We start from the raw sequence: 20110 nt of genomic DNA, 5'->3' as shown, positions 1-20110 counted from the left end.
AACAGGAAACTGAGGCTACAATTCACACAGACTCACCAAAACTGGACAATAGAAGATTGGAGAAACGTTGCCTGCTCTGATGAGGGGGCTGCTCTGTTAAGGGGTTGGTGGGATGGTTAACGATGGCGAACAGAAGGCCAGGGGGCACTTGATATCATTTTGGAAGGGCTCTTTATATCCAAGAGAAAAAAGGGCAAGGCTTTATATAAATATATATATACACATGTTTATATATATATATAAACAGTCTGAAAGAATTATAAAATAAGGATCCTTACAGGCTCATATAAAGCTTCTGTCATTCATAACCTTTAGCATATTGTTATTTCTATGATGACGCACTTAATAAACTTTCTGAGCACTTCTGCATTAGCTGCACTATTTAAGATGTCAAAACCACATGTTAAAATATAGAGTGTTAATCACGTGTCATTGACAATGTGTGAAGGCAAGTACTGGTCTCATCTAGTTCACTTTACTGTTATAACTGGTCGTTGGTGTTGGGGAAATGGGTAAGAGCATTGTTCAATAATATTTCACTGTTTTAGGGTTTATGGGGCTAGTTGTTCAGTGGATTAGTTTTCGTTGTGCCTGGTAATGGTTATGTATGTTTGTGACTAAAGTGTAATTGAGTATGCTCTTTAATTTATTGCATAATAGCTTTCTAAATAACAAAAGCAGACTTCTAATATTCAAGATTTTGGGGTTAAGTGATTTTGTGCACTCACTGGGTTTTTTTCTTCGCTGGGAATGTACGTTTTTCTGATGAGAGAGAGTGTTGGTTTGTTTTGGAGCAAGCGAAGGTATCCTCGTCTATGCCGTGCAAAAGTTAATTAAAAATGAAGGTTGAAGAGGCTTCCTGGCCTTCTTTAGACTGTTACACTGGTGTCAGAAGTAACTGTTGCATCATCTTGCTTGTTTTTGTCCTGCAAAGCCATGTGGCAGCAGACTAAAGAAGAGGTCAAGTCCAAACCTAAAGACTATGTTTGTTCACTTTGCTCTGAGGGAGGGGAGCAGTGTAGCGTGCTAGAAGAGTTTAAACTAAAGTTTCTGAGTTATATTTTGGTGTGTGATAATGTGGGGTTTTGAGGTAAAGCAGGTCTGAGCACTCATCAGGGTTCTTTTCCACGTTGATGTATGTTTTTCCGGATCCGAGAGTTGGTTTGTTTGTGGGCGTGTGAAAGTATCCTCATCTAGGCTGTGCAAAAGGTCATTAAAAGAGAAGTTTGACCCGTCAAATGAAAGAACAGTCTGATGAGAGAGTTGGTTTTGTTTTAGCCAAGTAAAGGTATCCTTGTCTATGCCGTGCTAAAGTTCATTAATTGTTACGGATGAAGAGCTAAAAGCTTCCTGACCTTTTTTAGACTGTTACACTGGTGTCAGAAGTAAACCACTGCATAGTCTTTCCTTGTTTTTGTCCTGCAATGTGCAGACCCAAGAGGAGATCATATTCAAGACTGTGTTGGTTCCTTCGAGGTACAGGTTTTGGGGTAAAGCGAGTCTGTGCACTCGGCAGGATTTTTTTCCCCAAGTAATGTGTTTTTATGATCCGAGAGTTGGCTTGTTTTCAGGCATGTGGAGGTATTCTCGTCTACACTTTGCAAAAGTTTATTAAAAGAGGAGTTTAAACAATCATATGCTTCCTGACCCTTGTTCAACTGCTACAATATTAATGACAAGAAAGATTTGTTGTTGTTGAGATTTGTGAAATTTGAGACTTGTTCTGTTATGTTGGGATCTGAAAGGGTTTTCGTGTCTAGGTTTTTTGTTAACATTGTGCTGAAGAGTAGATCCTGTGGTGCGGCTAAATACTGGATAAAGACTTCTGAGTAGGTGTAGTCACACTAGGCCAGGGGTGCTCAACCCTCTCCTTGGAGATCTACCTTCCTGCAGAGTTCAGCTCAAACCCAAATCAAACACAACTAAACCAACTAAGTTGAATCTAAATTAGCACTTGGTAATAAAACACGGATATGTTTGATCAAGGTGGCAACTGAACTCTGCAGGAAGGTAGATCTCCAGGACCAGGGTTGAACACCCCTGAACTTGGCAATCGGAAGTGTGCCCGAGTGCATTTGTCTATGCTAGCGCATTTGACTAGTCTGAGTGCTACTGCCTGGCTCTGGCCTTGTTGGAAAAGGGTGGGCTACAGCATGGTGCAGTTGGACTCGGAAGCTGTAGATATTTAGTGTGAATGGACAACGTGCAATAATTCCCTAATATACAAACCCAGATAACTACTTTATTTCAAGCTTAAGAATCATGAACCGAGATTTAAAAATATTTATATTATATATTTATAACTCTGCAATAAGCCACTATGCTTGTGTTGTAGGTGTCGCTATGGTAATGTCAATCAGAATGACTCCTCCCCTTCCTCTGATCTTCCTGCTCATTGTTCACGGTAAGCCATTACTGTTTCAGTGACTATACTTTTCTGTGGCAAAGGGGAGACGTGACGGCGGAGTAAAGATCCAATTTCATCTTTAACAAGCATGGTCAAACAGGCAGGGGTCGAATGTCAGCATAGACAACAACAGAGATATTCCAAGAACGCAATCTGTTAAACAGGCCAATAATTAACACAATTGGCAAACAAAAATCAAAAGAAACCGTCCAAAGGTCAGAAACAAGGGCAAGGTTAAACCAAGGGAAAACACTTTGAAATGCATTAACTTCAATTTCAGTTTTATTTATAATGCACCTTAAAACAACAAAGTTGACCAAAGTGCTAACAATAAAGGGTGTAACAATGCATAACATATACTTTAAAATAAATACAAATTAATGAACATTAAATGTTAACATGTGCCAAAGGCCAAATTAAAGATGTGCGCTTTAAGAAGAGATTTAAAAAGGGTAATAGAAGAGGCTTGTCTAATGTGCAGATGCAGCCCATTCCACAGTTTAGGTGCTGCCACAGCAAAAGCGCAGTCCCCTCTCATCAACAGGCTGTGCATACACTGTGCAACTTTTTTGTGATTTCTCACACACTATGTGTATGAAACCAACACATAACACCCATTACTTCTTTTTTAATTTCATGGTGGTTGGCAAACCAGTATGTGGTGTATTTATGCCACCAATAGGAAGGAGTGTATGGCTCAGTGGAAAGAAAGAATTAAAAATTTTGCTCTGATTAAACTGTCCCTAACGAGGGCTCAGAAAGACTTCTGAAATGCCAGAAAACAATCCGATTGGGAGAGTTGATGCAAACTCCACACAGAAATGCCAACTGAGCCGAGGTTCGAACTAGCGACCCAGCGACCTTCTTGCTGTGAGGCGACAGCACTACCTACTGCGCCACTGCCTCGCCATAGCTGAAATTCAGTCAAATTCAAAGAAGAGTCACACAAGATAGTATTAAGCCTAAAATTGGATCAAAAATCGCACAGTGCATTCCCAGCTAAACCCGACTCAGCCGTGGAAGATTGAGAGAGTGGTGTATGTGTATGTGCATACAGGGGCACCACTATGCCAGGGTAATTCAGAATGATTCTAAGAGACCAAGATCATGGATATAGACTGCACATAGACTGCAGCTCTGCACCAGACGTTTGTCCAGAGAAGAAATGGTCATGCCTAACTGAGCCTGGTTTCTCCTGTGGTTTTTTCCCTTTACTTTTGGCTACTAGTGAAGTTTTGTTCCTCCACTGTCTCCACTAGCTCGCTTGGTTTGGGACTTGTTGAGGTGTGCATCGATGGATTTGCTCTTCAGTGTTTGGACTTTCAGCAGTGAAAATTAAACCACACTGAACTGAACTAAACTGAACGTCAAGTCTGAAAACTGGACTGGCACACTCTCAGATTACTAGAACTTCTATGCGAAGCTGCTTTGACACAATCTAGATTGTAAAAGCGCCACAGAAATAAACATGAAATGAATTGAGACCTGCTTTATTAGTATTAAAAATATTAGCATGGGACCTAATCTCTTTCATAGTGCCATCCTTTCATGTTAAGTCCATGTTATACATATTAATATTCTACAACTATGTGTGATAAAAAGGTGAACTGAAACTGGTGTGTGGTTGCAAGGCATGATGGTACGTGTAGTCTATGAGGGTAATATAAGTAGTGCTCTGACAAAAGTATTATGCTTTCCTCAATCATAAACAACTTTTGGACTTCTGTGTTTCAGGAGGTTCAAGTACTGAATGGAATGTTAAATACAGTCCTTCACACATCTGTGCACTTACGAACTCATCAGTGATAATGAGCTGCACTTATACATACCCTGCTGGACATCAGATCAAGAATGTGTTCTGGACCAAAACAACAGATAAAAGGGATGATGAAGAGTTTCCAGATCTGTCTGTGGATCCTGAATACAGTCAGAGGCTTCAGTATCTGGGAGATAATCAGCAGAACTGCACCGTCAGACTGAGTCATGTGACAAAGGAAGATGAACACAAGTATTATTTCAGATTCATTACTGATAAAAATGGCAAATGGATTGGTAAAATTGGAGTGTGTCTCTCTGTCACAGGTGACTTTCCTGAGGTTTCTCTCTTCTTGTGGTCATAATGTAGAATAATAATCAGTGTATGAGAGCAGCACTAGATATAATGTGTGTGTTGTGTTCAGATCTTCAGCTGGAGTCTCCTGAGAGAGTGACAGAGGGAGATTCAGTCCGTCTGACATGTAGAAGCAGCTGTAAACTGACTGACACACCAACATTCATCTGGTACAGAAACTCAGAGAGATTGACTGAGAAAACTATTGAAAAGCTCATCCTTGATCCAGTCAGAAGAGAAGATGCAGGCAGATATAGATGTGCTGTACATGGACACACACTCACATCACCTGACATAAATCTTAATGTCACCTGTGAGTGCAGATTTGTTAGTTCTTTATAAGCATTTCTAAAACTTATCTTCAGAAACATATTTGATTTTGTCATTTTCAGACCCACCCAGGAACGTCTCAGTGTCCATTAATGGATCTGCTGTAATAATGTCTGCAGATTCAGTGACTCTGATCTGCATCAGTGACTCAAACCCTCCCGCTCTGAGCTTCAGCTGGTTTGAGGAGAATCAAAGCTCAGCTGTTGGATCTGGACAGAGTTTCAGTGCAGTACAGAGTGGACGCTTCTACTGTGAGGCTCACAATCCACATGGAGCTCAGAGATCAGACGCCGTCACTGTCACTGTTAAAGGTAAAGCAGCTCATTTACTCTTTTAAAGAGATGGACTTTAATAATTTCAGATGTTTCACTCTTTTGTCTGTTGTAGGACCTCCAGTGTTATTCTACATCTCCATTGGGATGGTTTGTGGAGCTGCGGTTTTCATCACAATGGGGATCATTTGGTAAGATGTGTGTGGTTCGATGTAATGAGAAACTCTGAAATTCACAGGATTACTGCAGTAAACTCTGAATATAAACCAGATCTCATCACATTAAAACTCATTATCATCCTATAAATCCCAGAGGTTAAATGATGAACGTATTAAATATTGAGCTTCTGATTGGCTGTTAATGTGTGAAATCATTGACTTTATAGGGGAATCAGGAGGATGAAGAAGAGAAAAGCCAAACAACAGGTCAGAAAACAGGTTTAGTTATTAGTAATTTACTCATCTAACATACACTCATTCTGAAAGCGTACAGTAGTCCTATATACGTTTCTGGAGATCACAGATCATGTAGCTACATGTATGTATCGCTGCATTTCATTTTTAAAATGAATGCTATGGGGCGGTATGACGCTGTTCCTTTTCACGCTTACCAGCTGACCGCTTACCTCCATATGGATGGCTTTTCCACTGTAACCAGTTTGTCCAGTTAGCTCACTATGTATGTCAATGAACTTGAAATGCAGAGAGGGGTTGACCACAACCACGGAGTCCAATAAGGATTGGTTCCAAAAAGCAGATAAGACAAAAACAGAGTCCAAAAAATAAAATAAACAAGTAAATAACAGGGTGAGGATGTGGTAAAATCTGAAAACATAGTAAAAATCGGGTGAGAGCTTTTCTTTTTCTGGATTGCTTTTTAAAATTGTTAGTTGGGTTAAGGCAGGGGTGTCAAACTCAATTCCTGGAGGGCCGAAGCCCTGCACAGTTTAGTTCCAACCCTGCTCCAACACACTTACCTGTAGGTTTCAAACAAGCCTGAAGGACTCAATTAGTTTGATCAGGTGTGTTTAATTAGGGTTGGAACTAAACTGTGCAGAGCTGCGACCCTCCAGGAACTGAGTTTGACACCTGTGGGTTAAGGGAAACGGGTGGGCGGATCAATCTGTGCTTTTCAAAATACTGTTGGTTGGGTTTAGGGAAGGAGGAGGGTGGGTCAGTCAGTAAACAGTGGCCTCTGGAGGATTTGTGTGAGAACAGCAGGCGCAAAATGGCACCTGTGAGAGAAATTTGAGATCTCTAAAGAGTGTGCATAGTGGCCTCTGGTGGATTTGCGAATATAAAAACTGCAAAAAAAATGTAGTTTCTAGAAAGTATTTGGTGATCCCCAGAAATATATATAGAGGTACATTTTCAGAAGGAGCCTGGGTTGTACTCATCAGAATGTTTTTGTTTGAGTTGTTATTATTATTAAGAATATTTTCTCTCTATTCTGTTCTCTTTCGTGACCAAGCAGAATCCTTCCAGACATCAGGATGACAAACGTAAAGCTTGTGATGTTGATTTAAATCAGCCTGTGTATGAGAATGCTACAGTAAGTGCTTTAGCTGATGCTTTTCTAAAACGCTGAACACAGTCGTGAAGATTAAAATATAAGTTTGATTAAAGTAAACCAGAGCTTTACCTTATAGAAAAAAGTGCTCCATAATGCTAAATCGAATAGAATTATTTGAAATATTAAATGGCTATTGTCTGATTATATAGAAACTATTTCTGTTTGTCTCTTCATCAAGGCTTTTCAAATCAACAAATGTGAACCTGAACTGGACTCTTCTGTGTATGAAAACCTTCCAGTAAGTAAAAAACTTACTGGTTATTAAAACTAATTAGCCTAAAGATTCTTGCTATTTTAGTTAAAACTGTAATTAATTATTTATTTACTGTATTTTTCCTTTAGAAAAACAAGAGGAAGCCATAGTGTTTTTGGTGCACAGCAAACATTTCACCGCCTATACGAACCTCTTTGTGTTTCATTTATAGATGAGTGTGTAAAAATTGAAGCAAAATGTTAATTGACATGATGTAAACCTGTGTTACTAATCACCTTAATGTGCATTTTGCACATGACTTTTAAAGTTTTTAACCTTGGAGGCTGAGTTGTGAGTTGGCTATGTAAATTAAGAGTGGTCAAAGGTGTCAAGAGTGGTTTTGGGAGGCCGGTGAAAGGGCAGATGGGTGGTTAGGGACAAACAGCAAAGGCCTCCCGGTAAAAAAAAAAAAGTTGAAGAGTGAGAGCAGGGGCTTTGTGGGGGTTTTGACAATGTAAGTGAAGAGTAGTAGGAGATGGTGCAGCCCTAAGCAATTTGTCACTCTTTTCCCCCACTTACGACACACCTGGGTGGAGCAGCAGAGCTGATACAGATCTATCCGCACCTGTACGATTCCTCACGAAGAGATTTTAAAGAATCAGAGGACTTCACACCGGTCGAGAAGCACAACTGCATTGCATAACGTCATATTCGCTTTCTCTGCGCAGCAAACAGAATACATTACGTATCTCGGGGAGAGGGTTGTTTGCCAGATGTTTATGAAACCGTTCTCTTCCAGCCGCTATTGTTGTTTATAGCACTCAGAAACAGCATGGCATATTTACAACCCTGCCTACTCAGTTGTAAAAACTTTTTTTGTCTCCAAATGAAGATTGAAATAAAAGTTTGATTAAAGTAAACCGGAGCTTTAACTGATCCTGTCACAATCACCAGCGATCTAGTCCATACAGATCACTGGAGAACTAAAAATCTGCCACCAAAAGAACTACAAATCCCATTTTGCCTGTTCACACACACCTGTTCCAGATCACTAATAATGACACACAGCTGAAGCTCATGAGTGAATCATTAACTGGACTATAAAGACTCTCCTCTTTGCAACAAACATTGCTGAGTCTTGTTTTACCAACCTGGGCTCAGCCCAACCTAGCCCCGTGGACGTTTCTGCGGACCGCGAGATACGTCCCAGGAGGTACGTATTCGAGCGTTTTTTGTTTTCGCGCATCCGCTAGAGGCCGCTGTGCGCGCTTTTTTGCGTCTCGGGCGCTTCTCGGGAGCGCGCGCCGTTCGCGCCCGCACCGTTCTCACGCGAAAAGCCGCCAGATCGGCCGACCCGGCTGCCCTCCTCTTCCTCCTCCTCCTTCCCTAAACCCGAGCGACGATTCACAAAAGCCGTCCAGAAAAAAAAATAAAAGCCCTCGTCTTTGAATTTGACCGCATTTTCGGATCCCGGCGCGTTCTCGCCCTTATTTTTCGGATTCTGTTTTTCGTCTTACCTGATTTCCGGAACCGCTGTTCCCCGGACTCGATCCCGGTCGTCGTCCCTGTGGCCGGCTCCTACTCCTCCGCCTCTGGGGCCTCCACTCCGCCGACGCAACGCTGTGAGCTAAGCGGACAAACTGGTTACATCGGGAAAGCCCTACACTCGGAGGCGAGCCGTCGGCCGACGAGCACGAAGAGGAGGAGCGGAGCGGCGCCACACCGCCCCGCAGCGTTCGCTCGAAAAAAACTAAACACGTCCGTACGTACCTCCGGCCACGTAAATCGCGGTCTCCAGAAACGTCCGCGGGGCTACGTTTCCAGAATGAGCTTGGGTTGTGTTTTACCCTGTGTACCATTACAAATCGTTCTTCCTTGTTTGTCATGCCATGTTTCGATCCTTGCACGGTTTACCATTTCGATTTGAAGCCGGACCTTTTACCTGTAATCTGACCACATATTTTGGATTACCTTTATGCTTTAGTTTTGCTCTTGTTTTGACCATTGCCTGTCTGACTACTCTTGTCATTAAAGAACTGCACGTAGATCCTCACCTCTGTCATCAGCATCCATATGTTACAGACTGAAACGTTGACTAGAGTTTGTAGAAGAGTGGAGCAGAGCAACTCTCCTCCCTGCTCAACGTGTCCTGTAATCATCTCCATTCCATGATTTCCATTCCCACTCTGAGCCAAACTGAAGCAAGTGAAAATGGTAGCGACTTTGATAAACAGAGTTATAAGCTCTTTTAAAGCGATCAAGGGAGATGGAATAGAGTTACAGAGTTGTATACATATAGCATATAAGTACTTGACCAGTTATTATTGTGTTTGACCAAAATAGTTCAGTTGAGTTGTTAAATAATAAAAGATGTCATATGATAAACTGAAACGCACCTTTTCAGCAAGTATTTAGCAATCCACGGTCACAAAGGAAATCTCTGCTTTATGCAGTGCAAACTGAAAGTTGGCACATATCACTCTAGACCAGGGATCACCAAAGTTGTTCCTGAAGGGCCGGTCTCCTGGAGATTTTAGCTCCAACTCTAATCAAGCACACCTGAACAAGCTAATCAAGGTCTTACTAGGTATACTTGAAACACCCAGGCTGGTGTGTTGAGGTAAGTTAGAGCTAAACCCTGCAGGGACACCAACCCTCCAGGAACGAGATTGGTGACCCCTGCTCTAGACCATGGGTCTCAAACTCAATTCCTGGAGGCCTTCAGCTCTGCATAGTTTTTCTCCAGCACTAATCAAATACAGCTGATCCAAATAATCGAGTGTTCAAAAGAGTCTTGAAGCCCTTGATTAGTTGCATCAGCTGTGTTCGATTAGTGCTGGAGAAAAACTGTGCAGAGCTGCAGGCCTCCAGGAATTGAGTTTGAGACCCATGGTCCAGACATAATCTTCTGTAAATGTTTTGCTAATTGCCTAATAAAACTCATTTTGCAGTTAACTGTGGTGATGTATTTATTTCTTAGCATGACAATTGTATGCAAAGTAAAAGTATTCATGCTTTAATAATTGTAAAATGTTAGTTGTCCCAAGTATTTAGCAAGATTATCCAACTAAAGATTCCAGTATATATTTTTTCAGCTAGTGTTTTATTCCTATTCTCCTTTATTCTCCTGCACCAATTTTTGGTTTGATTGTAAATATAGGACTTACCATCCTGCTCCGATATTCCCATGCTCTCCAATGAATAGTTTATTATAGTTCATTCAACTCAAATCATTCACTTTTCAGCACTTTACAGCTTCTCCGTGTGTTCCCCAGGGCTCAGTCCTGGGGCTCCTGCTTTTTATCATCTACCTCCTTCCACTCGGTAATATTCTCCGTAAATATAGCATACAGTTTCACTGCTATGCAGATGACACCCAGCTCTATCTCTCTGGCAAACCCTCTTCTTGTTTTCCACCTACATCCCTTACAGACTGCTTAGCAGAAATCAAGTCCTGGCTCTCTCTTACCTTCCTCAAACTAAATAGTTCAAAAACTGAGGTTTTGCTTGTTGGTACCAAATCAACACTCTCCAAAACTGACAGCTTTTCTCTCTCAATTGACGACTGTTTCATTTATCCCTCTAAACAGGTTTAGACAAGAGTCTGGGTGTCATCCTTGATAGCACCCTATCTTTTGATTCTCACATCAATAACATCACCCGTTCTGCTTACTTCCACCTACGCAACATTAACCGTCTCCGCCCTTCTCTTACCCCTCATGCCACTGCTGTTCTCGTTCATAGCCTTGTCACATCTCGTTTAGATAACTTCAACTCTCTTCTCTTTGGTCTCACTCATAAATCTCTCCGTAAGCTTCAGTTGGTCCAGAACTCAGCTGCCCGTATCATCACCAGAACCCCTTCTTCTCATCACATCACCCCTGTCCTGCAGCAGCTTCATTGGTTACCTGTTCATTTTCGAATTGACTTTAAAATCTTGATGTTAACATTCAAAGCCATCCACAATCTCGCCCCTCCATATTTGTCTGCCCTCATCCACATTTCTGTTCCTTCTCGCACCCTGCGATCTTCTTCCTCTCTCCACTTGTCTGTTCCCTCTTCTCGCCTTTCAACTTTGGGCAACAAAGCATTTAGCCGCTCTGCTCCGCGGCTTTGGAACTCACTACCACCTGCCATCAGAAACATCGACTCCCTTACACTGTTCAAATCAAGACTCAAAACCCCCTTATTTAAGATGGCTTTTAATACTTAATTTTATCTGCACTATTGCTGTGTATATTTTATTATTTCTCTTGTTGTTTTATTGCTCTTGTTGATTGTACGGTGTCCTTGATTTGCTAGAAAGGCGCCTTTAAATAAAATGTATTATTATTATTATTATGTATTATTTCTAACACAAAAAAATAGCATTAGCTTCATGTTTGTAATGCTCATGTTCAGTCCTGAATGCAAGTTTCAGATCTGCATTGAGAGCTGCAGTGCCTTGCTGACTCCAGCGAATGCTGATAGGCTCTTTTAAATAAAGGCGGGTCTTCTGTAACTAAAGACACCATTTTGGGTTGTGAAGAGGCCTCCAGCTTGACCTAAGCCAATTGAAGCCAAGCCTGAAATCTTAAAAGGCTAATGCTAACATTAACTCCACGGCAGTACACAGGAAAGGCACTATGTGATGCACTTTACTTGACCTTTACTTGAAGTTAGTGTTATGGGTGTTCCGGTGGTAGATATGTTCATCTCCCCCTTAGTAAGAAGATATCTGGCTTTACTTTGACTGACTTCCTCTTCCTGCTAGGTGTGATGTCACTCAGAGTCTGTCGCTCATGAAGGTCACATGATCACACGTTCAACCACAGAGAGCAGAGGAAATCGCATGTGTCACCCTTTCACAGTTACACTTCCAAGAATAAAACACCACTGAGAATATAAACAGCTATTAATGCACTGGAAAGTTCATGCTCAGATGATCCAGCAGCTCTCAAACCAGAACCATTTATAGATTTTGTCTAGATTTTCTGTCTCTCAGGATCAGGTTTTATATGATGCATTTAGTAAAGCTTCTGCTTTATCTGTGAGACACAAGGTGTGAAAACCTCAATAAAATATAGGGTGTTAATCACGTGTCATGGACAATGTGTCAATGCCAGTACTGGTTACATCCAGATCATTTTACTGCTATCACTGGTCAGAAGTGTTGATGAAATGGGTAAGAGCATTCTTTTATATTATTTTACTGAAAGCAGATATTTATGGGTTCTTTGAAAGTAGTTCAGTGAATTATTTTTGTTGTTGTTCTATCTGGTAACGATATTATATGTTTGAGATCAATATATACATCAAAATCCGCTTCAGTCTGTTACATAATAGCTGTCTAAATAATGCCAATGGTTGGTCCACCCTCTCAAAATCGATGTCGTCCACTGTTAGACTTATCAGAAAGTATACTTTTCTATCTAAGACCTTGAAGAAGTATCAGCTAACAGAGCTTTCTGGAGCTTAATGCTCTCCATGAGGTTTTACAATTGGGTTTTAAAGCCTTTCGTAGTAGTCTTCACTGCTACAAGTAATGAGGGATACTTTGTTATTTAGGTACTTGAGGCACTCTGCAGTCCTTATTTCATGGGATCCTTATTTATTGTCTTGAGAAGGTTGTAAAGTTCAGGGCTCGGTTCTCAATTGGTTTAGATCTAACTGAAGATTTTGTGTTACAGTTGTAACTCATAAGCAGGGCGGTTGTTTTACATTCTTGATTTGAATGTGCCTAATGTTGGAGCACATCTGATTCTTTCTGAAAGCTGATTCCAGCAGCGAGGGGCGCTGTTAGTTGCTGAAGGCGTGTTTCACCCTGCTCTGGCCCCGTTTACACTAATGCGTTTTAGTTTGAAAACGCATAAGTTTTGCTACGGTTACGCCATCCGTCCACACTACGCCGGAGTTCTCGAGCGCCGAAAACGGAGCGTTTCGAAAACGCTGGAGAGGCCGTTTTTTTCATTCTGAAACGCTGCTGCTCCGTCTCAGTGCGGATGATGGAAAACGGAGACATCTGAAAACGGAGGCGGGGCTGCTGACATTCGCCTCTCTGATTGGGGCTTTTCCTGAATATTAAGTAGCCTAACACACACAGTCCAGTCCTGCATCTTCTCCGTGTAAGTTTAGACTTCGCAAGTTTGATCAAGGCTGCAGTCTCTTCTTCTCAGTTTGATATGGAAAAGCAGACTATACCGAGGACACGGGTAAATCTTCAAAGGGAACAGTGTACTTTATAACTTCATTCACATCACTCTGGCTACGTTGTTTCACTTCCTCAACAATAAAATGTAAACATGATTTAAGGAACTGCCTATCTTCATTTTAATATTAGCAGCTTAGACAGCAGACATGTTGAGGCGTCGTGCTGCATGAGCGTCATCTTCACTGTGTGGATATTTATAACAAAACGGAGCCGATAACAACACTGCCTCCTTTCAATTTCAGTGAAAATACGAAACATACCCTCTCTTTTACTGAATATCAGTTTTAATAATCGATAATGGCTATTATAAAAGTATAACATACAATAAGTTTATACATTATAGGAAATTAAGGCAAGCGATCAGTCAATATACAGAATAGGCTACGTGGTTACATTAATCATTAACTTATCTTTGCGCTCAGCCAAAACACGTTACCTGAGAACAAGTAATAGATTCCAATGACCAAAGTCAGGGAATATGTCGTTAGATAAAGACAACAAGATGAATGAAATATCCCGTTTAATAAATATTGTGAGATTAGATCCAGCGGGAGATGCTTGATGAGAAGTCCGACTAGCACAGCTCTCATCTGGGTAGATGGGCTGCAGCGCTTGCCCAAGTGTGTGTGTGTGGTCACGTGATGTGCGTTTTCATATTTTTGGTGTGGACGGAGAGCAGTTCAGAAACGCTGGGTAAAACGCGAGTGTGGACGCGGATCGTTTTCATTCTAAAACGCCGTTTTAAAACTAAAATGCACTAGTGTAAACGGGGCCTCTGACTGAGCTCTTGGTATTTTAAGTTTATATGATCTTAATGATCCGAGTGATCTGTTAGGTTTGTATTCAGTCAGCATATCTGTAATGTATTGAGGTCCTAGGCCGATTAGGGATTTATAGACAAGTAGTAATACTTTAAAATCTATTCTAAATGTAACTGGGAGCCAGTGTAAAAACCTGAGGACAGATGTGATGTGCTCTGATTTTCTGGTTCTGGTCACACCAAGATTCTTGACCTTATTTTTCGTTGTTTGACCCTTAGAGCCAAGGTACGTATTCACCTTGAGAAGCTCATCTCTGTTCCCAAACACAATTACTTCAGTTTTCTCTTTGTTTAACGGAAGAGAGGATCATCCTAGCGGCGCCCCTGGGCCCAATTGGACCTTGTAAAAGGCAAATGGCCAAAACAGATCAACTGGAGCTTGAGAAGATGTCATGATCAGAAGCAAAGTTTACCTGAATCAGGAGACGTTCGACAGCACTATTGATCATTTCCCATGTTTTAATATCAAATGATGACATATTGATTATTTCCTACACTTCACCATTGATCAAGCTGTTTCAGAGCCTGTTTTAGAAAGAATACTAGTTTGCGATTAAATGCTTAAGGCTGTTCCAGAGTCAGCTCTAGTGTGACTTCTGAGTCTGATCACATCCATGACTCCACTCTAGATCAGATCCAGTTCTAGAGCCAGTCCATGACACCACTTCAGATCCAGTTCTAGAGCCAGTTCCTGACTCCACACCAGATCCTGTTCCAAAGCCTGTCCATGAATCCACTTCAGATCCAAGACAAATCTAGTTCATGACTCCTCGCCAGAGCCAGTTTCAGAGCCATCGTCTGTTCCATGACTCCACCCCAGATTCAGAATCAGTGTGTCCATGACTCCACTCCAGAGCGATATCCAGAATCAGTGCCTGTCCATGACTCCATTCCAGTTTCAGAGTTCATTACTCTATGCCAGAACCAGTTTCAGAGCCAGAGCCAGTCCATGACTCCACTCCAGAGCCAGTTCTAGTTTTGCTCCTGCCTGATCTCCTGTCCCACCAGATTCATGCTGGTTTCCTGTTCTTCCAACTCTATGCACCTGCCCTGTTGGGTCTGCCCTGGCCACATAACTTGCCGCCCCCACCCTGACTGGCTATGCAGCATCACTGCCCCTGTCTTGTTCTTCTCCATGTAGCTGATCCACTATTTCTCCACTTTTGTTTGCTTTTGCTGAGGCCTGATGAACACTTCATTCGTTCATTTATTTTCTTTTTCGGCTTAGTCCCTTTATTAATCCGGGGTCGCCACAGCAGAATGAACCGCCAACTTATCCAGCAAGTTTTTACGCAGCGGATGCCCTTCCAGCCGCAAACCATCTCTGGGAAACATCCACTCATAAACTACGGACAATTTAGCCTACCCAATTCACCTGTACCGCATGTCTTTGGACTGTGGGGGAAACCGGAGCACCCGGAGGAAACCCACGCGAAGGCAGGGAGAACATGCAAACTCCACACAGAAACGGCACCGACCCAGCGACCTTCTTGCTGTGAGGCTAGGCCACTACCTACTGCACCACTGCCTCGCCCCCTGATGAACACTTTATATTGGTTATTTTGTTTGTGAGCATCTGCACACGGGATACACCTCTTGCATCTCTCTTTTCTGTACCTAGCACTATTCACTATTTATAACAGAAACTGTGGTTTATTTTGTCACTGGTGTGGGCATGGCCTAAAATGTTGGCTTTTCTTAGATAAATAACATCTTTGTTGAGTCTTTGATTGTTTTTCTTTGCAATTTGCAGTGGATTTTCAGTATTTTTGCCCTGAAGCATTTTAAAAAGACACAAAAACATTCTATTACATCATAGTAGAGTCATGAATGCTGCAATAAAGTCCTGTGCTTGTATTGAAGGTGTTTCTATGATGATGTCAGTCAGAATGGCTCCTCATCTTACTCTGCTCATTCTGCTTATGATTCACAGTGAGTCATTACTGTTTAGTGACACATTTGTAAACTTTTTTATTGTGCTTTTCTCTAACATGAACTCTGAAATTTTGCAAAAAAACATCTGGGTTTCAGGGATTTCTTGTGCTGATTGGGGTGTGAATTATAGTGCGCCACACTGTGCACTAAAGAACTCAACAGTGATGATGAGCTGTAATTATACATATCCTACTGGACATCAGATCGTGAATGTTTTCTGGACAAAAGAAAAAGACAGAAAAGAAAAGGAGGATCATCCAGATCTATCAGAGGACCCTGCATACAGCCAGAGGCTTCAGTATCTGGGAGATAAACAGAAGTACTCCACCATCAGACTGAGTCATGTGACAAAGAAAGATGAACACCGATATTTTTGCAGAATCATTACTAACAAACCTGGTGGGAAATGGATTGATGTTACAGGAGTGCGTCTCTCTGTCACAGGTGACTCTCCTGAGGTTTCTCTCTTCTTGTGGTCATTATGTAGAATAATAATCAGTGTATGAGAGCAGCACTAGATATAATGTGTGTGTTGTGTTCAGATCTTCAGCTGGAGTCTCCTGAGAGAGTGACAGAGGGAGATTCAGTCCGTCTGACATGTAACAGCAGCTGTGAACTGACTGACACACCAACATTCATCTGGTACAGAAACTCACACACATTGACTGAAGAAACTATTGGAGACAAACATCCTCAAGTCAGTCAGAAGAGAAGATGCTGGCAGATATAGATGTGCTGTAGATGGACACACACTCACATCACCTGAGGTCTATCTCAATGTCATGTGTGAGTACAAATTTGTTAATTCTTCCAAATTCCTCTTCGGGATTTATCTCTGGAAAACTTTCAATTATGTCCATTTCAGACCCACCAAAGAGCGTCTCAGTGTCCATTAGTGGATCTGCTGTAATAATGGAGGGAGATTCAGTGACTCTGAACTGCAGCAGCGACTCAAACCCTCCTGCACAAATCAGCTGGTTTAAAGAAGGAAATATTGTAGGATCTGGAAGAATCTTCAGCATCTCCAAGATCAGCTCTGATGACAGTGACAAATATAAGTGTAGAGGCATCAATAATCATGGAGAGAAATACTCTGATCCTGTGACTTTAGATGTGCAGTGTGAGTTAATAATCATTTTTACATGGTTAAAATTATTGCATTTTTTTTCAATCTCTATAATAAATGGTAATTTTTGTCCTTTCCAGATCCTCCCAGAAACGTCTCAGTGTCCATCACTGATTCTGGTCAGCTTTTGTTTAATTCAGTGAGTCTGGTGTGCATCAGTGACTCAAACCCTCCTGCTCTGAACTTCAGCTGGTTTAAGGAGAATCAAAGCTCAGCTGTTGGATCTGGACAGAGTTTCAGTGCAGTACAGAGTGGACGCTTCTACTGTGAGGCTCACAATCCACATGGAGCTCAGAGATCAGACGCCGTCACTGTCACTGTTAAAGGTGAAGCAGCTCATTTACTCTTTAAATAAGTTCTGCCATGTAACACTATTGCTCCTGCAGGAGCACTCCTCCGGGTGCTCCGGTTTCCCCCACAGTCCAAACACATGCGCTATAGATGAATTTAATAAACTAAATTGTCCTCAGTGTTAACACTGGTCTCAGTGTTGTTTGTGCTACTGTAACCCACCAGTCCTACACCACCCACTTGCTTAGAGCTGGGATCAACCCTCCAATTGTTTTGCCTCTAGTGTCTGATGCTAGAGCAGCTTATGAGATCAGGGCCGGCCAAGTGAACCATGCCTGAGCCCGGTTCAAACGAATCAGGAAACGCACCTGGGCACGGTTCGGATAGCATAGTGTGAGTGCGTCCTGAGAATTGTCATGACAGAGCTAGCGGGATTAACTTGAGTCTTTTGTGGCTTACAAATTCGTCTCTCTTTTAGGACACCCGGTGCTCTTCTACATAGCGATTGGAGTGGTTTGTGGAGCAGCGGTTTTCATCACAGTGGTGATAATTTGGTAAGATGTGTGACGCTATGTAGTTTATCACAGTGGTTGTTACCAAATTCCAATTGTCTATGTCTTCTTTTTACAATGAGAAAGGCTGAAATTCGCATAATGATAGAGTAAACCCTGTATTACAAACCAGATTACAGTCAAATGGCAGTGGTCAGTCTTTTAAATCTCAGTGGTTAAGTATGAATGTGCAGTAAACATCGAGGTTCTGATTGGTTAATTTGTGAAATCATTCTCTTTAAAGGGGAATCAGGAGGAAGAGAAATGGCAAACAGTCTCAGGTCTGGAAATTACTCATCAGAATGGGATTCAGAATGTATTAGTATATGGGTTGGATAAAGGTATAATTTTCTCTTCTCTTTTTTTCTTTCTTGTTTCTCTCTCGTGGTAAAGCTGAATCATTCCAGACATCAGGATGACAGACGTAGAGCTTGTGATGTTGATTTTAATCAGCCTGTATATGAGAATGCAACGGTAAGGGCTTTAGCTGATGCTTTTCTATAATAATTAAACTCTTTTCACTTTAGAGAAAATAAATAATATCCTTCCTAATCTTAGTTTTAAATATCACATTTTTGGTGTGTTTTTAAGAATTTGTCTCTTTGTCTCTTCATCAAGGCTCTTCAAGTTACCTCTGACCACTGTAAACCTGAACTGGACTCTTCTGTGTATGAAAACCTTCCAGTAAGTTAAAAAAAAAAAAACCCTAATAGCCTAAAATCTAATGTTCTTGGTATTTTAGTTACAAATGTGATTAATGATGTATAAACTGTCTTTTTTATTCAGAAAAACAAGAGGATGGTGTAGTGTTTTGGACACAGAGCAAACAGTTCACAGGGTAACACTTTATTTTGATGGTTCATTTGAGTATTAGAAGATCGTCTGCTTAATATCTGTTGATTCTGCTCCTTCAACAGACATTTAACTGACTATAAGCAACTTTGCAAGTAAATGTCAACTTACACTAACATTAACCCCAACCTAACAGTCTACTTGTAATCTAATGAGAATTAGTTGGCATGTAAATGCAGTGTAACTTAAATTCAATAAACGCACCATCAAAATAACGTGTGACCTTTTACAGCCTTTAATAATGTCATTGTGTCAGATTTATAGAAGAATATGGAAGCTATACTCACTAAAATCTGTTTGTCTTTAATTTCTTTATAATAATAACTTGACTTTTTATGTTTTTAACCTTAAGTTTCAATGTTTCCTGTGGAAAGCGAGGAGAGAATGTCTCTACATGTATAATTTAACATTTTTTGCGTCAATTAACACATGAATAACAGCATATCATATATTAAACAGCATTACATTTAAAGACTGAGAAATGCTTTGTTTTATAACACAAGATTAACTCTTAATCTTGATTTTGTACTAAAAACATGTAAATAAAGTTACTTACCCTCTACTCTGGCTATATGTTTGCATTTCTTTATTGATAATGAAAATCATCCATCTTTCTGTAAAAGAAACCTTATAAATGTCTATTAGACATCTAAACATAGACATCTTAGCTAAAATAAGCCTACACTGTAAAACCCAACAGTCAACTTTATCAAATGAAATGAGTGGAGTTTTCTTAAAATTGACTGAAAGTTAATTCTAGTCTTTTGAAAAGAGTTTCGAACTCGATGTTGTAGGTAATGAGTTAATTAAACACCTCATTACTTTAACTAAAACTCATTTCGATTTTTTTAAACTTAAATGGTTTGTAGAAGTCGGTTTCCTCAAACGGTTTGAGTTGCCTTAACTTATTGGGTTTTACAGTACTCATCCGGTTTGAGTCCTCTTCATTTATAGAGTGTTACTGTGCTCAAATTGCTTAATTTACTCAAATGGATTAAGTTCACAGTACTCATTAGGATCAGTTTTTAAACTTAAATGGTTTGTAGCAATCGCTTTCCTCAAATGGGTTGAGTTACCTTAACTCTTTGGGGTTTACAGTGTAAATTTGGGCTGCCAGTAATAAGTTATATATTTGATGACTGTTCTACTCTGGCTATTCTTAGATGTCTGTCATGACGGTTAAACACGATTATGGATGTATTAAAGCATGTGCTTGTTTGTTGTAAAAATTTGTAGTTCCTTTCTGGGTGCAGATATCTTGCCATTGTGGCTGGTGTATTCTGGGAAATTTTCTTACCCTTGGTTTCGAGAGTGGTCCTGAAAAACTTCCATTCGAAGGACGATCTACTTAAAAATAATTTTTTCCTTTTATTTTATAATTTTTTCTATCTTTATTTCTATAAAGTATCAATGTATATCGTGTCAAAGCATTTACTCTAGCTCTCAAAGGTGCAGTATGAG

The 20110-nt window shown here is 40.8% G+C and overlaps 3 protein-coding genes across 5 annotated transcripts in view; 2 read left to right on the top strand and 1 right to left on the bottom strand.

The window, feature by feature from the left end:
- tspan34a (tetraspanin 34a) overlaps window positions 1-20110 on the bottom strand; it is a 74489-nt gene that overhangs the window by 53490 nt on the left and 889 nt on the right. The gene's annotated exons all lie outside the window — the stretch shown is intronic.
- Window positions 468-7804, top strand: zmp:0000000971. 2 transcript variants are annotated; one of them, XM_087238178.1, is made up of 10 exons: window positions 468-512; window positions 2336-2404; window positions 4142-4489; window positions 4588-4830; window positions 4910-5158; window positions 5235-5310; window positions 5505-5544; window positions 6593-6670; window positions 6870-6929; window positions 7034-7804. In XM_087238178.1, exons 1-10 carry the CDS (start codon window positions 509-511, stop codon window positions 7052-7054), a joined length of 1188 nt encoding a protein of 395 aa, XP_087094304.1. In that variant the 5' UTR covers window positions 468-508; the 3' UTR covers window positions 7055-7804. The 2 variants fall into 2 exon arrangements, with proteins under 2 accessions (XP_087094304.1, XP_087094305.1); XM_087238179.1 differs by having other exon boundaries at window positions 511-594.
- On the top strand, window positions 11737-19932 carry LOC147837578 (B-cell receptor CD22-like). 2 transcript variants are annotated; one of them, XM_087238072.1, is made up of 11 exons: window positions 11737-12048; window positions 15758-15826; window positions 15926-16273; window positions 16372-16615; window positions 16695-16949; window positions 17036-17281; window positions 17725-17800; window positions 18042-18078; window positions 18191-18271; window positions 18416-18481; window positions 18584-19932. In XM_087238072.1, exons 4-11 carry the CDS (start codon window positions 16612-16614, stop codon window positions 18602-18604), a joined length of 786 nt encoding a protein of 261 aa, XP_087094198.1. In that variant the 5' UTR covers window positions 11737-12048; window positions 15758-15826; window positions 15926-16273; window positions 16372-16611; the 3' UTR covers window positions 18605-19932. The 2 variants fall into 2 exon arrangements, with proteins under 2 accessions (XP_087094198.1, XP_087094197.1); XM_087238071.1 differs by lacking the exons at window positions 11737-12048; window positions 15758-15826; window positions 15926-16273; window positions 18584-19932 and having other exon boundaries at window positions 16531-16615; window positions 18416-18490.

The sequence above is a fragment of the Danio rerio genome, chromosome 1 (assembly GCF_052040795.2).
Source record: "Danio rerio strain M-AB ecotype USA chromosome 1, GRCz13ab, whole genome shotgun sequence".
In the NCBI taxonomy this organism is placed as follows: Eukaryota; Metazoa; Chordata; class Actinopteri; order Cypriniformes; family Danionidae; genus Danio; species Danio rerio.
Note: the sequence above shows the minus strand (reverse complement) of the source record. Positions and strands in the feature narration are given on the sequence as shown.